General features: G+C 43.7%; 1 protein-coding gene across 1 annotated transcript in view; it reads right to left on the bottom strand.

The window, feature by feature from the left end:
- PHF12 (PHD finger protein 12) overlaps window positions 1-17,303 on the bottom strand; it is a 689,998-nt gene that overhangs the window by 44,001 nt on the left and 628,694 nt on the right. The window contains exons 12-13 of the mRNA XM_069615300.1: window positions 5,570-5,671; window positions 3,620-3,702 (exon numbers count right to left, since the gene is read on the bottom strand). Coding sequence (XP_069471401.1) covers window positions 3,620-3,702; window positions 5,570-5,671 — 185 coding nt within the window. The remainder of the gene's footprint in view (window positions 1-3,619; window positions 3,703-5,569; window positions 5,672-17,303) is intronic.

The following is a 17,303-nucleotide window of genomic DNA, read 5'->3' as shown; positions in this document are numbered from 1 at the left end:
AAGGTCAACTCAGCCTTTCTTCCTGCTGAGGTTGATAAATGAGTACCAACGCAGGTTGGGTGATATCGTATGTATATTTGTTCTTTATGAAGCGCTTAAGAGTAAGTGATCTATAATAACACATCATTATCATTTTGGCTCTTGACGTCCGCTTGCATTCACAGTAATTTGGTAATATGGGCCTATACACACTGATATTAACCATACATATGGTGATCAATTCTTGTATGCAATGTATATCACTTTACAGTGTTACCGTAACCATATTTTTGCCATCCTGTACAAATCCTTCCTCTCCATTTCACACTGGGAGGAAGAAGCCTGCAACTCACTCTGAGCTGGGAGAGATGACTTCGGGAAATGTTACCAGGAGGTATTCAGTGAGGAACTCGACCGCTTCGGACTTGTGGCCGGGCTGAAAATGAATCCAAACAAGTCAGAAATACTCCGCCTCGGACTGTCGCCTTCCACCGAGCAGCATATCAAAAATGCCTATGCCTTCAGATGGGCATCTAAGGATACTAAATATCTGGGGGTGCACCTCACTAAGACCGTGGGAGAACTCTATCGGGCAAACTATCTGCCCCTGATGGAGAAAATTAAATCAGAATTGGTTGACTGGGGGCCGCTAACCATTTCCTGGCTGGGATGCATTAACGTCCTAAAGATGGTGGTTTTGCCAGAGCTTTTATACCACTTTGCTTTCCTGCCAATTGTAATCCCATGTAGCTACTTCAAAGCCCTTCATAAGGTCACAAGTCGGATCACATGTAACCGAAAGAAACCGAGATTGGCGGCATCTGTTATGAGAACCCCAACCTCCCAGGGAGGAATGGGGAGCCCGACTTTAGGGCATACTATTTCGCAGCTCAAATTAGAATCCTTAGGGACTGGCAGAAGGACGATTGTGACAAACCATGGCGGCCAATGGACAGAGCAGTGGTAGCTGGGCATCTAGAGGGAATGTTATGGAAACCAAGGGTAGACAGAACCCCTCAAATGTATGCAAGTTATATCACATCGACTATAGGAGAAGCATGGGACACTGCAGTGAAATGGGCCCACATCACCACATTCCCCTCCCTCTATACCCCCCTGTTCGAGAACCCACAATTCACTCCGGGTTGCAAAAACATGGGATTTGATGCATGGTACTGGGGAGGATGTCGGATGATACGCGATATGTATCAAGATGGCACAGTGAAGGACTTTGAGAAGTGCAAGTCAGATTTTAACCTAGATGAGAGGCACAGGTATGGGTACATACAACGAAGAAATTGGCTGCCCCACCCTGAACTGAAGCAGGCAGGCACACAACCTCTAACCCCATTTGAGAAATATCTGGACATGCACTCAGAGGACAAGGGTTTAATGGCGGCAATATACAAACACAAAGGAGGGGGAACCCACCAAGCAGAAATTACATGAGTAAATGGGAGGCGCACACAGGCACCGAGATAGGAGAGCGGGACTGGCAACTCCTGTGGGCACAAATACCGAAATTAACTAGGTATGTAGATCCGCGAGATCAGGCTAAAGCTGATGGTCCAGTGGCATCTAACACTGGTCAGACTGAACAAGATCTATCTGCACTCTACCCAGGGATGTTGGAGAGACTGTGGGGGAGTTGGCACATGGGCCCACATATGGCGGGAATGTCCAAAATTTGACACGTTCTGGGGGGGAAATACATCATGTGGTGGTGCAGACACTAGGGAATGTGGGGGACAGGGACAGGAACAGGGGCCTGGACATGATATGCTCATAGAGATAAATGTGATCATTAGCGTATGCCACACTTTGATGGAATTCTCAAGTTTATTATGCGTCGCATCTAAACAGAAATGTGATGGTTAGCATATGCCACACTTAGATGGAATTTCTCAAGCTTAGTCTGCGCCAGATCTAGACAGAAATGTGATTGTTAGCATATGCCACACTTTGATGGAATTCTCGAGTTTAGCCCACGCCGAATCTAGGCAGGAATGTGATTGTTAGCATGTGCCACACTCAGATGGAATTTCAGAAATGTGACTTAGCAAATACGATTCTCAGCATGCACCACACTTAGAATTCTGAACCTAGCTTGCGTCACATCTAGATAGAAATGTGACTTATCATGTACCGCACTCGTATGGAATTCTGAACTTTGGCTGGCGTCGCATTTAGATAGAAATGTGATTCTTAGCATGCACCATACTTAGAATTATGAACCTAGCTTGCGTCGAATCTAGATAGAAATGTGACTGTCAGCATGTGCCGCACCTAGATGGAATCCCACAATTGCAAGGACAGCAATGCCAACTAACGAACCAACAATTCCATCCCTCTGCATACACCTCTCAAACTAGAACCAAACACAACCACAAGCCTAAAACGCAGCAATCCGCACAAACTTCACAACAAAGCAACAAAACAAACCACACATAGACTTGCACAACAGCAAACTACGACTACGGACCACAAAACACCCCAAGCCCAGCCAACGAACCCACTGGGCTGAGGCGGTCAACAGCACATCACTGCTCTCTTGCACGTTTTCAGCTTATTCCCACTAACCCACCCCCTCTCCTCCCCTTTTTCAGAGCCGCTGAGCGCTAGGGGACCACTTCGGTGGTGATAGTGCACGGTACAAATGTCATTTAACATTAACATAGTGTATTTTGAAACAATGCTATGCAATGCCACATCCTGTTTTGTCAAGGGGTGAAAGGCCATATTCCATTGCTTCCTGTGATGTCACTTCGGGGTAGAGTCAGATGACAACACTTCCTGTTATGTCACAGGTCAAGGGTCACGTGCTGTCACTTCCGCTACCCCATGCATATTGGTGAAATGACATCCCTGTGCACAACCTGTGAGGCTATGACAGATTTTTTTCCTACACCTATAAGGAATCCATTTGAATTTCTAGGTGTCCACCAGGGCTGTGGTCCTTTTAATAAAACAACCATCCCTTCCACCCATGTCAAATTTCAGTCGGTTTTATTTGGTAAAATCTCTACTTTTACTGCAACAAATAGAGAAAGGCTATTAAACACTACTATATCCTGGTTTCTTAACATCCAGCAGTTTCCTATGGGATAACGGGAGTTAATGGGATAGATGTTTTGGTTTGAGTAAACAGAAAGCACAGCAATGCACATACAGAAACATTTCCAGTAGGATGAACAACCCAGATTAATGGTACGCAAAGGGGGGAACATTTTGTTATAAAAAAAATAAAAAAAGGAGCCGAGGTCTTAACCACTGTGTAAATAATCGTTTTATCGGCCCCGAAATTGAAACCAAAATACCATGTTGTGCATCAAAGCCACACACATCAAGTCTACAACAGAATACAACAAAGTAACTTCTGTGACAGGAAATACCAAACATCACAAAGTGCCTTGTTTCAAGGTACAGCAGCAGCTGAATGCCAGTCCTTCAGTAACTGACATTTTAGTTTTTAATTGATGCTTTGTAAGCTCAAATAGCGTCTAATCCGGCTAGTGGAATCTGCTAAAACACGATTTACAACAAGAAATGAGGCACGCAACCAGTCATGAAACGTGTGAGGTTTTAGAATGGCTAATACTAATGATCAGGAACCGAACGGTTAAGAAGCCAGGACACTCACCTCATCATAAAATATGCAGGCATGCTTTCCGGAGACGAAGTTACAGTGACCATAGTTTGTAAGGCACACATGCATATCTGCTCCTAAAACAGAGAACATAGTCAGAGTTCATGACAGGATAAGCCTTTGTGTACTGATTAAGGAACAGTTATAGACACAGGTTTTTGAGAATAGGATCGTACATCTAGTTTTCCTTTGGTTAGTTACATGGGGCCACCAGAATTGCCACCAGAGGACACTTCAATTTTCAACATTAAGCACGAGTATACTTTCTGGACCAGACTCTGAATAATTTGTTGTCAATATGACTTATGCGAGGCTCTGACCCAAACAAAAATCTATTTTGGAACACATGATCCGTGATCTCTTTTCATTGTGTGCCTAGTCAGCCTTCAAATCAAATCTTCTGTTTTGTGAAGTGGCTGGTCACAGCAAAGCTTTAAAATAGAGGCCACAATTCTCCATCTAGTGCATGTCTGGTTACCACAGCTCAGTTCCATGGTCATGTCAACTCTTCTGCAAACTTGCAGCCTCTGCATGCAATTGAAGGAAGCGCAGCCTATGGAAGATCTCAATGGTGAAATCCTCCCATGTGGTTCCAGTCAAATAAATGCTTCAAGTGCCACAATTGGCTTCTACTGCTAAATATGCATTAAAGAGATATTTAATAAGAGAATGCACTAGGCTTATAGCATCTTTCAAAATTGCAAACTGAAAAGTTGCTTTGACAAACCAAATACAAAATGTTAATTTTTGCTAAGGCAAGACAATGATGACCTTGATGCCTTCTAGTCCCACAGCAGAGTCCTAGCTTCAAAACTCACCATCTGCAAATTGATCCAATCCTGCAGTATGTAAGGCTAACATGTCATTTCCTTCACTCAAAGCACACTATAGTAGTATGGAGCTTTCCGACAGGGAAACAACTTCTGGGCACTAAAAGACATGGCCCATGCTTTGAAGAAATTACACTGGTCAGTAAAATGCTCTGGCCTTCACAGTGACCATATTTCTATTTAATGTTGCAGTAATGTGGGTGTGGAAATCTTACCTCGATTGTCACCACCAACCGTATGAATCACAGTTTCCCCACACTACATTCCTTGGTCTGTCCTCTATCATCATGGAAAAATACAAGTTATACTTGGGTTGTCTAGCTTTGATACTCTAGCATAAATTCCGAAACTGGGACATTGGTCTTAAGCACTTATCAAATCTCAACCAGCTCACGATAAACTCACTTTACTCTGATTCTTCACCCACTTGTGTTCTGGCTTCTAGCCAAAACAATACTGTGTTATTCAAACAGCCTGAAAGCAGGCATGACCCAAAACGGATCAAGTTTTTGCAAAGTGCTAGAAACACTTTAGTCCACTTTGCAGCTAGGGCGTCCAGGCAGGACTGCCATCATTGAAGTTGCTCCCTGATAAGGACCAACATAACCGTAAGGTTGTTTAACCTTTAAATATTTGGTAAACATGACTATTAGGCATCTTCATTGTCAGGTACATGCCCACTAAAACCCTCAGTGCAGCCAATCAGGTTCCCCCCCACTCCTCCCCCCTAGTTTTCTAGCCCAAGTTTAGGTATGTCTCCAGAGTAGATTGCAGTTTTTCAGTCTATGCTGCAAGACTAGGAATTCTAAGCCATTGCACATTCCCATCCTGCACTACAATGCTGGAAAAGGTTACAAAAAACTGAACTGCTGTACGACTAACCTGTTCCTTAAACAAGTTAACAGCATTCTGATGCCCATGAAGCCTATAAGCAATTAGGTCTGTTTTTGCAATAAATCCATACATTGTAGTAATTATAAGTGAATAAAAGCAAGAACAGACCTAACCCCTTGTAAGTATTTGCTCAGAATACACATTTCCACTAGAACATAAGGCACAAATGAACACTGTTAATGTAAAGAACATGAAATAGTGTTGGGTTCAGAGCCCTCACCTGTCCCAATGTAGAGAGTCCTGTAACACATGCTGACAGCTGCACCCACTCCCACCATTAGAGGGTAAAAGACAGCCCGGGCTTGGACCTCCCTTCTCTGTGCTGTGAAAGAAACAAAAATATGGGATTGGAACATAATGGAAGTGCATCACTAAGTATGCGTCACACAAGCCAGCCAGGGCATGTTTCTCGCACAAATTAGGCATCTTTTCAGGCTCAAGCATTTTAGACCGAGTGGCAAAGAGGCCATACAGTATCCAAGGACAGAGCAATAAGAGAAGGCAATACATTTTGAATTTGAAGTAATCTGCTTGAAAGAAACTCACAGCCGAGGCATCACTATGTATGCAGCAGGCTATGCACTGTGCCACTGCGCGCTTGGAAACATTTGCATTTTGAAGTGTATGGGAATTGTTACTCCTCAGTATTAGTATTTTTGCAGATTTCAGTCAAACGTTATGCATCAGTTACCATCCAGTGGTTGGCCCAAACTATTTATTACACTTAGTTAACAAAATGAAGTTGCATGTCGACAGAGGCAGATCCGTAACAGAATCCAAGGATGTGTATATGCCATGCACAACACTCCTTGTTGGTGTTCAGATGCTTTGTCATCTGTATCTGTACGAAACATTGTATTTAAAAAACACTGCTGGGTGCACTGTATGGGTAGCTAATAAATATCCTGACTCCGAACCCCCAATTGTGGATGCAAATATATATGTTTGAAGGTTTCATTGCTGCTGTGCATTTTATAGGCCTAATAAAGCATTGTATATACATTTGCACTTCTCATTCTGGAATTATTAGAGCGCACTGTGTGTCGCCTGGTAGCCCTAGAGCACTCTCACACCACTACTGAATCTAAGCATTACCACTCTACTACCTACCTTGATTGAGTATGGCTATACTTCAGTGCCTTTCCTGTTAACCATAGAAGGATGGCCTCCAATTTCCAACCCTAGGATTCATTTTGGAATTCCATCATAATAACCGCTCATGTTCCTGCAGTTCCCACTGCAGCCTAGGCCTCTGCAGCGAGCTCCGCCTTTTCCAAGATATTCACTGCAACAAACGCTGCTCACTTGGTAAAAGCAAGGGGGGGGGGGATTTAGGAGGGGCAGGGAGCGACTACAGTTCAATCATATAGTGCCTAAAGGGGTTGAAGGACAGCCCAAGTGGCCCCAATCTAAGGTACCAAACCAACACTCCAGGGGAGATGGGTGTGCACAAATCAAACAGCCTGTGCCACGGAGCAGATGCATACCTTCATTTTCTGTAAAAGGAGTAAGAAAGCCATACTTGCCACACATCACAAACAGATTACAAGGTGCACTGGTTCAAGCCAGGCACTATGCAGAATCCTTATGTAGGCTTCTACCAATAAATCACAGGATTGTGCAGGTGCAGCGCCGGCAGCCGTGGACAACAGGTTGCAAGTTTACATTTAAGCATGGGGAGGGGAGTACCTAGAAATCACTGCTAGGTGCATCTTTATGGAGCAATGCGTTAACCCAGATTGAGCAAGGGACAGTAGATATGGCAACAGCTCCTCCAGTCGGATAGTTTGAGGTTGCAGTTACTGGCTTTTGCACCACACTTGAAAACGTTTCCAATTGCTCTTGTATCATTTCAAGGTGGACGGGGCTCTAGCCTTGGCCAGGAAAGCTTGGCAGTCTTTCAGAAGGGACAGTGCCCTGAACTCTAAGAAGACAGGAGCCAGGCAATCAGATTGAGAGAGACCAGGCCATGGTGCAGTACTGCTCCTTGTTTCCTGGGCAGGAGAGATTGGTGAGGAAACAGCTTGATTGGTGGGGCTGACGAGAGGGCAAGGAGGTCCAAGTACCAAAACTGTCTCGGCTACGCAGGGACCACCAATATACGTTTGCAACAATACAGTCTGAAGGTGTGTAGGACTCGAGGCACCAGAGGAATGAGGGCAACCCAAAGAAACTTCCCCTCCCATCGAATTGCAAAGGCGTCCACCAAGCTCTCCGGATGGGGTAAGCGGCTGGGAAAAGTTTTGCAGCGTCAGTTCTCGTGGGTGGCAAAGAGGTTGATCTCCGGAGTGCTGCACGCCTGAAACAACAGTGTGCAGTACCCACTTGTGGCAGGAGCGTAACTCCCTGCTGAGGGAGTCCACCAGAGTGTTCTGAATCCCTGGTATATGGAGACTAATTAGAAACATGCCTTTGCTATAGGGCCCAGTGCCACAGGGCTTGGGTCTCCTTGGAAAGCTGTGGGGACCTTGTACCACCTTGCTTGCGGACATAAAACAGACGTCGTGTTGTCGGTGTAAATGCGCACCACCTTCCCCTTCAGGAGGGGGGGAAAAGAATTTAAGGGCCCAGAAACTGCTCGTAGCTCCAGCAGATTGATGTGCTGGCTCTTTCCTGCCTCCGACCAATGGCCTCTGGTGTGTTGGTCTTGACAGTGGGCGCTGCAAAACATCTGTTGTGACCGTTGCCCGATGGTCCGGCAGTCTCAAGGGGCACCTTGTACCAGGTGATTTCTTACCGACCAACAGCAAAGGCTTTGTTTTAAACGTGGTGTTAGGGTAATGCAGTCGTCCCAGGACTCCAAGAACTGGACCCACGGGCACCGAAAAATTCCTGAACCAGCCTCATGTCTAATCGGTAGTTGGAGACCAACCAGATGCATGATAACATCCCCAGCAGGGATTTGTAGTTGTGGACTGATGTCACTCGGGCGTTGCTGAGGTAGCGCACCTTGTGTAAAAGCGCTGCCATCCTTTCTTCCGAGGGTCTGGCAGTGCAGGTCTGGGGGTCAAGTGTTGGTCTGATATAGAGTGCCTGTTGCGATGGAACCAGACATGTCTTTGGGAAGTTGATGGAAAACCCCAGTTGCTGTAGACACCGGATGGTGATGGCAGTGTTGGTTACTGCCAGTGTAAAAGAGGGGGCCCTCACTAGCCAGTCTAGGTACGGGTAGACGTGGACACCCCTCCGCCGCAGATGATCCACCACTGGTGCCAGGCAATTGCAAAACACTCGCAGAGCAGGCTGAATGGAAGGGCTTTGAACTGATAATGTACACCTGGACACCACGAAGCGTAGGTATCGCTGGTGTGAGAAGCAAATAGGGATGTGGAAATTGGCGTCCTCTAGGTCCACAAAATAATCTCCTTGTAGCTGCGACAACACAGGCTGTAGCGTAACCATGCGGAATGTTTGAGCTTTTAAGAACTTGTAGAGCACTCTTAGGTCCAACATGGGTCTCCAACCCCATGACTCGCTGTGCAGTGCTTTTTTCCTTACCAGGAAGTATTGGAAGTAAACCCCTGTGCTTAGCTCATTTCTCTGAACCTTCTCCACTGTGCCCTTCCACTGCAGAGTCTTCACTTCCTGAGGCGTCGTAGTCTGGCGTCTTTGCTGATGTGTGCCCAACAAGTGAGCAGTTTCCATGTCCGTTTTTTTGGACTCCTCAGCCTCGGCCACCTTTTTCCAAAGAGGACAGATCCATCGACGGGCATATCTACGACCCTGTATTGGACATCTGATTGAAAGTCTGCATCTTTGAGCCAACCCTGCCGGCGCAGGACCACTGCTTTCAAGCTGGCGTGTCTGCGATGTCTACCGAGACCGTATCGGCATGGTCAGAAGCCAACTCTTCTTCATGGAAGCTGTCTAAGGCTTCTTGCCGTCTGGTAGGAACTCCAGCCAGGGACCCAATTTGTACCACAGCTTGCGATCGCAACGTGCAAGTATGGCCATGGCATTTGCTGTTGTGGCTGCGGTGGTGATCATTTTCGGTATCTAGTGTTTCCAACGAAAAGATTTCCAACAAAATCTATCCATCGAAAATATATGCATCAAATGCATATATGTGTTGGGCAAAGGGTTAATTTTCGTTGGGGTGCGTTTTTAAGGGTAGAAAATGGGGGTTTGAGGAGGTGGGGGGAGACCGCTACAAAAAATGCATTTGATGGAAATATTTTCAATGGATAGGTTTCGATGCAAAAAACATTTGTTGCAAAGACCATAAATCATAATTTTCTTAGCAAAGGTGTCGAGGCATTTTCCTTCCTTATCTGGAGGAACAGAGCAGGATGAGGATGGATTAGCCGACTTTTTCCTGGCTGCGGCCAAGACAACAGTCTGCTGTGGGTTGAATATGTAGGCAGCGCTCTCTGGGGCTCTGTATTTTTTGTTTAACCCGTCATTAGCCTGGGCTGTTGCAGCCTGTGCTAAAGTGATCAGTCCATCGTCAAAGAAGTCTTCCAACAGCGGGATAGACATGACTGATTTCCTGTGCTGGTACAGTACACTTTCTTATCGCTGTTCCTCCGTCACAAGGCCGAACATCGTGGCCACCCAGGGCATGAGACAGCGTGGAAGGCTCACACCTCATCAGGGGGAGTACGAGTGGAACGTCATCTGGCTCACCATCAGCTGCAATGAAATAGTCAAATTCATATGCTAAAATGCCCAAAGATCTGTCCCTTTGCGTGGGAGGAGTGATGGCTTGATGTGAATGCAGAGGGGGTAAAGGTGGTAGCCTAATATGGCTTGCCTCACCCCGCCTTCTGGGAGATGTCCTCTGCTCTGGAGAGGATGGCAGTTACAGGATGGCCTCTTCCTCTTCTGATTCGTAGAGAGCAGGCTCTGACACAATGATGCCACATGGCAGCAAGGCCACTCCAAGGTTATGGAAAGATGCTCTTGGACAGGGTCAATGCAGACACTGTACTGGTATCTGAAACGCCAGTGACGATGGCCGTGTTTACAATGGCATGGTGGTCAGTTATGTCCATCAACAGTGTCGATGAGTGTGTGACAGCCGTGGACACGAGATCTTCGGGGTCGTTGACAACGTGGTAGTTGTAACAGATGACCGTTTAGCCGACAAGTTAGTTGTGGTCGTCAACGGCTTTGTGGCGGTCGCTGTGAGCCAGTCGTGGATGGTGTCGGAGGCCTCGGGGTAGACTATCGGGAGTGAGGCTTGGTCGCTGACGACGACTTTATCGCAGATTTATGATATGGCATTTGTAACGTGCCTATGCACAAGTGTTTCAATGAGGAGCTTGTCTTCGACCCCGAAGATGAAGAGTGGCCCCAAGATTAAGTCCTCTAAGTCCTTGGAGCGATGGAACAGGCTTAGGCCCTCATCCCCTGTTGATACCCCTTGGGCACTGACCTTTGTGGAAGACCGGTCCTTGTTCGAGGATCTGGGCTTGTCAGTTGAGGAAACTTTGACCCTCTTCTTGGAGGCCTGTACTTCGTGCAACCTAGACCTCTTCCTAGAGGTGGTTCGCTGGGCCGACCTGCCCAATCCTAACAAAGCAGGACTCTGTTCTGAAGCAGTGTCAGAGGCCCCGTCGGCGTCCTCGAGCCAAACGACGAGACATCAGTGACGATCCTTCAGTGTTTTGTTCGAGACCGACTGGCAAATTTCGCAGTGCTGGATGAGATGGGACAGACAACAGTAGAGGCGCTGTCGCCACTAAAGCCGGTCGTCGAGTAGACGGCGAAAAATATCTATTTTTTGGGAAAAATAAGTTACATTTGAATTTTTATCGTAGAAAAGTTTGAGATTATTTTGGAGATCTCCCTACACTAACGTGCATTATGAAATCTGAAGATGGCCGACAAGGGAGTAGCTCCTATTGGCTGTGGGCAGAATGACCCAAACATGACTAATAAGAGCATAAAAGTGAAAGTTTTCAGTTTAACTTTAAACTGCTTTGTTACCAAGGATTTCCAGCCTGAAGACGGGGAATATTCACAGCATGCGACTATGAAAGATCAAATGCTGGTGAATGCACATTACCTCTGCCACTGTAATACAGCGGCGTCCAATGCAAAAATGTGGTCTATCTGGGCTCATAGTCTCCTTGACTTGCATACTCTCCGTACAGCCTATTACAGCGCCCATCCACCAGCTAGTTATCCATGGGTTGCTAGCAGAAACTTAGCCGCCCCTACCTACCTTCATACTGGCTAAAATGCACACGTATTCTAAAATCCTCATCAATTTTCATACCTTGGTCCTCCAAGGGCGTTCAACTTGAGCGCTTTTAAGCCATCCCAATGGCAGACGGTGCTATAAAAATGGCATATAATGTAACATTTTCCAGCTGTTGGCAAGACAAGCAGTGCCAATATGGCAGTGCCTGGAAAATGCGATCCTATACCTACATAATAGCCAAAATTAAAGTTACTCACCGTAGTGACTAGAGTACTCCTAGTCCATACCTTCATACTAGTGGGTGTCCCCCACATCCAACATGGGGATGGTGCCAGAACCTTTGGAAATGAAAAATGTAGCCCCCCCCCTTTATATTTAGAATAGTGCGCAGGGTTGCGGCCTCAGGTGTGGGAATGCCACGGCCTCTGGCACCTCACCTCAGGCCCTTTGAACACAAATATATACCCAACTACTCTTAGTATATATTAGCAAAGCTATGTTATCACTGCGATGCCGAAAATGTCGCCTATAAAATTGCCGACGATATTCACTACGACGCAGTGATTACAGATTCTGTAAGTAATCAGGGCAGTTAAACAAAATATCCCTTACAATCTGTGGGATGTTTAAATTCAAATGCAAGCATAATTGTTTTGACATTTAAGTGGAAATGAATAGGAAATGTAGCGTTCGCGGCAGACCGTAGAAGTTGAAATCAGTCTCTGCGTAAGACGCGCCGAGAGGATTTTAAAAAAATGTTGTCGTGTCCGTACGCCTCAAAATTGTGAAACCATCTACATGCTTATACAAAGGTTAAAAAGAAAGGTTATGCGAGTTTGTTAACCAGGATAATGAAAAATGAGTTAAGAATAGCAACTAATCTCAGAAAACATTCATATCTGGAGTTGAGGTGATTAGGAGAAAGGTGACCACTATTTATAAAAGTCGAGAAAGCTGTTTTTAGTGTAAGTAAAGAATGTCAAACGATGAAAAGGGTGAGTCCTTTTGATAATTAGAGAATACAAATACAATTGTATCTAAATCAATAGATAGCATTTATTATAGGTTTTTAATTGTATTTTCTATTACACTAGGTGAATGTAGCGTAATGGACAAAACAGCCTGCATTTTTTCCAACAAAGGAAATAAACAGCCGAGTCTGAAAGGTTATATTTATTCTAAGGAAAAAATTAAAAGTGGCGTAACACTATGGAAATGTACACAATATGAAATAAATTATTGCTGTGGACGGGCATGCACTGATAATGAATCTGAGACTATAAAGTATATCAGGGAACATAACCACAAACCCAATATTAGTGCAATAGAGATAAGAGCGAAAATACACAAAATGAAAAGTAAACCAGAGCATGAACAAATGACAAGTGGTCAGGTAGTGAGACAGATCCTAAGTGAGCTGCCGCAACATCTTGCAGAAGAAAGGCCGAATGACAGAGCACTGAAAAGGTGACTTTTATACAAATAATCCATAAAGGCAAATAAGCCCAAACATATAGCGGAAGTAGAATTACTGTGACAATATACAGTCACAAGCAAGGGCGATAGTGAGGAAAAGGAATTTTACATATTTTTTAACTAACCAAAACCTAGAAAGATTGGCAAAAAGCGACCACTGCTTAATGGGTGTAACTTTCAAGAGTTGTCCAAGGCCTTTTGCTCAACTTTATAGTATAAATGCAATGATTGGTAGCGACTTCTTTCCGTTAGTATATATTCTGATGAAGAACCGATTGGACAATTCATACATTGAAATTTTCAGAAGAATTAAAGATAAACTACCACAACAGATTTTGCATACAATTCAATGTGGTATGGACTATGAACTAGCGGCACTGAAAGCCCTATAGCACCTTTTTCCAAATATTCAAATCCAGGGGATGCTTCTTTCATTACAGCCAAAATCTGTGGAAGAATATCCAGAAGCATAGATTATAATCGTAATATACATCTTGTTTATTTGGTAATGCGCACCAACCCCTTAGGTAGCTGGGCGCAGCAGTTTACAAGTATACATCAAGCTTAGTTACAACATGGTAAAGGTACAGAAATGACATTTGGGAGTGCCGGGGGAACAATGCTGTAGTCAAGCTTAACTGAGGAGATAAAGAGGGTGGTCCGGAAATCACGTGCTTGTAAGGGTATTTCAAAAACATGCAAATATTAAATGTCATTAGTGTGAGGCCAGTTTAACATATTACGTCTGAATCTGAGGTAAGGCTGTTCAGTTCTAAATGCTAGTGCGAGTGGGTTCCAGGATAGAGCCACTCTAACTGGGAAACTGGCACCACCGGATTTGGCAAGTTTAAATATAGGGACTTCTAGGCAGTGAGAATTGGATGATCTAGTGGGGCGGGTAGATGCTCTTATAATCATTCTGTCTGAGAGATAAGGGGGTGCTGCATTGTTCAGGCATTTAAAGGTGAGAGACAGTTTTAAGATGGATTCCGTCGCCGATTTTTAGCCAGTGATGGCTTCTTCTGATGTTAGAGATGTGCTCTCTGCTAGGAATGTCCAAAGCTGCTCGGAGGGCATTATTTTGTAGTGTTTGTGCATTTTCTCTAGGATGTTTCTCTTAGCCCCTACATATAGCGTGTTACAGTAGTCTAGTTTAAACATAATTAGTGCATTGGCAAATGTGATGCAGCTGGCTTTAGAGAGGAAGGGTCTACAGGCCCCTAATAAGTTTGCACTTATAGGCAGTTGAGGATGCCATGGCGCCAACTTGTTTTTTTAAAGATAGGGTAGAATCAAGGTAAAATCCTAATGTTTTGACCTCGGTTACTACTTTGATTGCGTTGCCATCAATGTTAAATAATGCACAGCTGGGGCCGAGTTATTTTAGATTGGTGTCCGAGCCCAGAATCAGGATGTCCGTTTTATCGCCGTTCAGGCAGAGGCCATCCATTCCCTGAATGAGGTGGTATATCTTGTTTTCCAAGGGCGTGTCCACGTCAAAATTGCCCAAAAGGGGCATCAGGATCTGGGTGTCGTCTGCATAGTTAGTGTAGGTGAAGCCCAGTCTGTCCAATATGTCGAAGAGAGGGTTGGTAAAGATTTATTTTATTTTAACATATAGTTTATATAAACTTGTCACAATTATCACATTACATCATTGGTTTACTTCTCTTATTCCACAGTTATTTACTTATCATTCGTCTTCCGAGCTTCTTCCATCATTTTTATTGTCTTATTCTATTAACCCATTCTCATCAGAATTTTGTCCAAGTAATCTACAATTGCACAGGTTAAAAGTAAATTGTGTCCACCCAATATTACAAACCACCAGTCTTCCATATTATCGTTCATAGGAGCATATTTTTGAAGGTAGAATGACCTTTGTGATATTAGTTTCTGGCATTCTACTATCAGGTGTTTAGTGGATTCCACTTCTTCATTGCAGTATCTGCATTTATCAGCTTTGGTTTCCTTGTCGTGCTTCATAAACAGCATTTCTTTGTTACAAGCATTTAACCTCAGTCTCATAAAACCATCTCAATGTCGTCTTGAAGGGAATATTTGTAAATATTTTGGCATCTTCTCAACGGCAGTCATTGCTGTTCCTAAATAAACTGATGTTGAAAGGTTGTTATAGAGCTCGATGTTTTGTATCCAGTGCCATGGTTTCAATTTATTTTTTGCCAATTGCGGCAGCCATAATACTGTTTCCATTTTTATATCTGCGCATTCAAGAATGTTCAAAGCCTTTTGCCATGTCCTTAATAGGTCAGTATGCTGGTCTTTCTCAAGTGGGACAAGGATTGTATACGCTGGTTCTGGATCTTTGATGCACATCTTTCTCAGAACTAGGCTAGATCTCCACAGCACTGTACCATATAGTGCTTCTAATGCTAGTTGATTTCGAATCATTATCATAGATATGTTCCTAGGAAGTCTTAATACCCTTCTCCAAAATAGACCTTCTAGGTAAGGCCAGATGTTCTGATTTAAATTCCATCCTGCTTCTGCCCCAAACGTTATTGCAGGAATAACATTTTGTAGATAGAATGTACGTACTAAGAGAACTGTAAACTTCCCATATAGCCTGTGTAGTTTTGCTCCTTGTAAAGAGAAGATCGTCATCCGCTGAATTAGATCTTGGGCCCAACTCCATTCTCTAATTGAAGTATTATACAGAACTCCCAGATAATGAATTTCAGTTGATCTTTCAATTACATCATCTGAAACTGACCATTTAAAGTTTTTATTCTTTGTTTCTTTGGTTGGTCCAATAGTCAACATTTTTGTTTTCCCCAACATTAATCTGAAGGTCGTTTAGTTGCATATATTTTTGCAAGCTAGTTAAGAGCCTCTGCAGGCTGATATGAGTAGCATCTACCATCACCAAGTCATCTGCATATATTGCCCAGCTTATTTGATGGCCATTTATCTTTGGCGGTAAACAGTTTACCGCCTTCATGGTCTCAGGGATCTCTGCAATACATAATTTAAATAGGATTGCAGCCAATGGACATCCCTGTTCCACTCCCTTATTTGTTGCAATTGTCTTAGATAAGTCGCCATTTTCATTTATTCGAACACAGATACTAGTATTTGCACGCAATGCCATGATTGGATGTAGTATATTCGCTGGGCATGACCATTTGGATAGCTTTTCCCAAAGCATCTCTCGGTTGATCGTATCAAAGGCTTGACGCATGTCCACAAATGCTAAAAAAAGATTTGTCTTTTTCTTCAAGTTTTAAGATATTCAATAGAACCAGATTTACCTCCGTTCCCACTGCCTTCGTCAACCCGGTTGGTCGACAATCCATTATATCGGCTTTCATTGCCCATTTTGTTAGCTTTTTCTGCAAGAAGGTAGCCAGGATCTTTCCAATATTATCTTGCAGGGAAATGGGGCGATAGTTTTTATTAATCGGTACGACCACCGCCGTGGCCCACGATTTGGGAATTTATTTTGACTTTTCAAACAGAATTCCAATAAATCTTGACCATAACTCCTTATTTGCTTTAAGCATTACATTTGTGATACCATCAGGACCAGCTGCCCGAGAATTTTTCAATTTAGATATTGCTTGTACGATGTCTTCAGCAGTCTCACATATATCCCAGTCATCCTGACTCTGCCAGTCTATATTAATTTCTTTGATTGATGTCATAAAGAACATGTCAGTAAAATGTTTTATCCAAACACCTTCCGAAACCCCATTTGCTAGCCTGGCACTTTGGATTAATGATCCATTATTCAAGATGGTCCAAATTTCCCTGGTTTTATGTTTGTTAATTAAGTTCAGCATCAATTCTGCCCGTTCTTGGTCACGCATACATGTAAATGATTTTACCCAATTGCGGAATTTTTGTTTCCGTTATTTGATGGCAACCTTTGTTTGACGTCCTACATTTTTTGTCAGGACTCTGTCTTTGTGCAAGGATTTTTTTTCACTGTTGACTCACTCCTCACTCCAAACGTGCTTATTTATTTGTAGGCTTCTATTTTGTTGTTTCCCCAAAGTCTTGAATTGCATCAATAGGGGTGCATAATTTATATGTTCCACTTCTATTGGTCGACATCATTAAGGTTGTTAAATCTTTGATCTGAGGGGCCAAGATTCTCAGTCTGTTACCTCCTTGATTAGTCTCCAGGTTTGATGTATACTTACTCTTGGAATTTATACATTGTAAGCATCACGTCATTTTCAAAACATCATGATCACTTTGTACAGTCTGTGTGACTGTCAAGTTTTCAATTTTGTCCCACATATTCAAAGGGATCCAGATGTAATCCAAAGTTTTATAATATCCTTGATGGTTCCAGGTATATTTT

Source organism: Ambystoma mexicanum, chromosome 9, assembly GCF_040938575.1.
Source record: "Ambystoma mexicanum isolate Mex_15411 chromosome 9, UKY_AmexF1_1, whole genome shotgun sequence".
NCBI lineage: Eukaryota > Metazoa > Chordata > Amphibia > Caudata > Ambystomatidae > Ambystoma > Ambystoma mexicanum.
The sequence above is the reverse complement of the archived record's forward strand: the minus strand, read 5'-3'. Positions and strand labels throughout refer to the sequence as shown.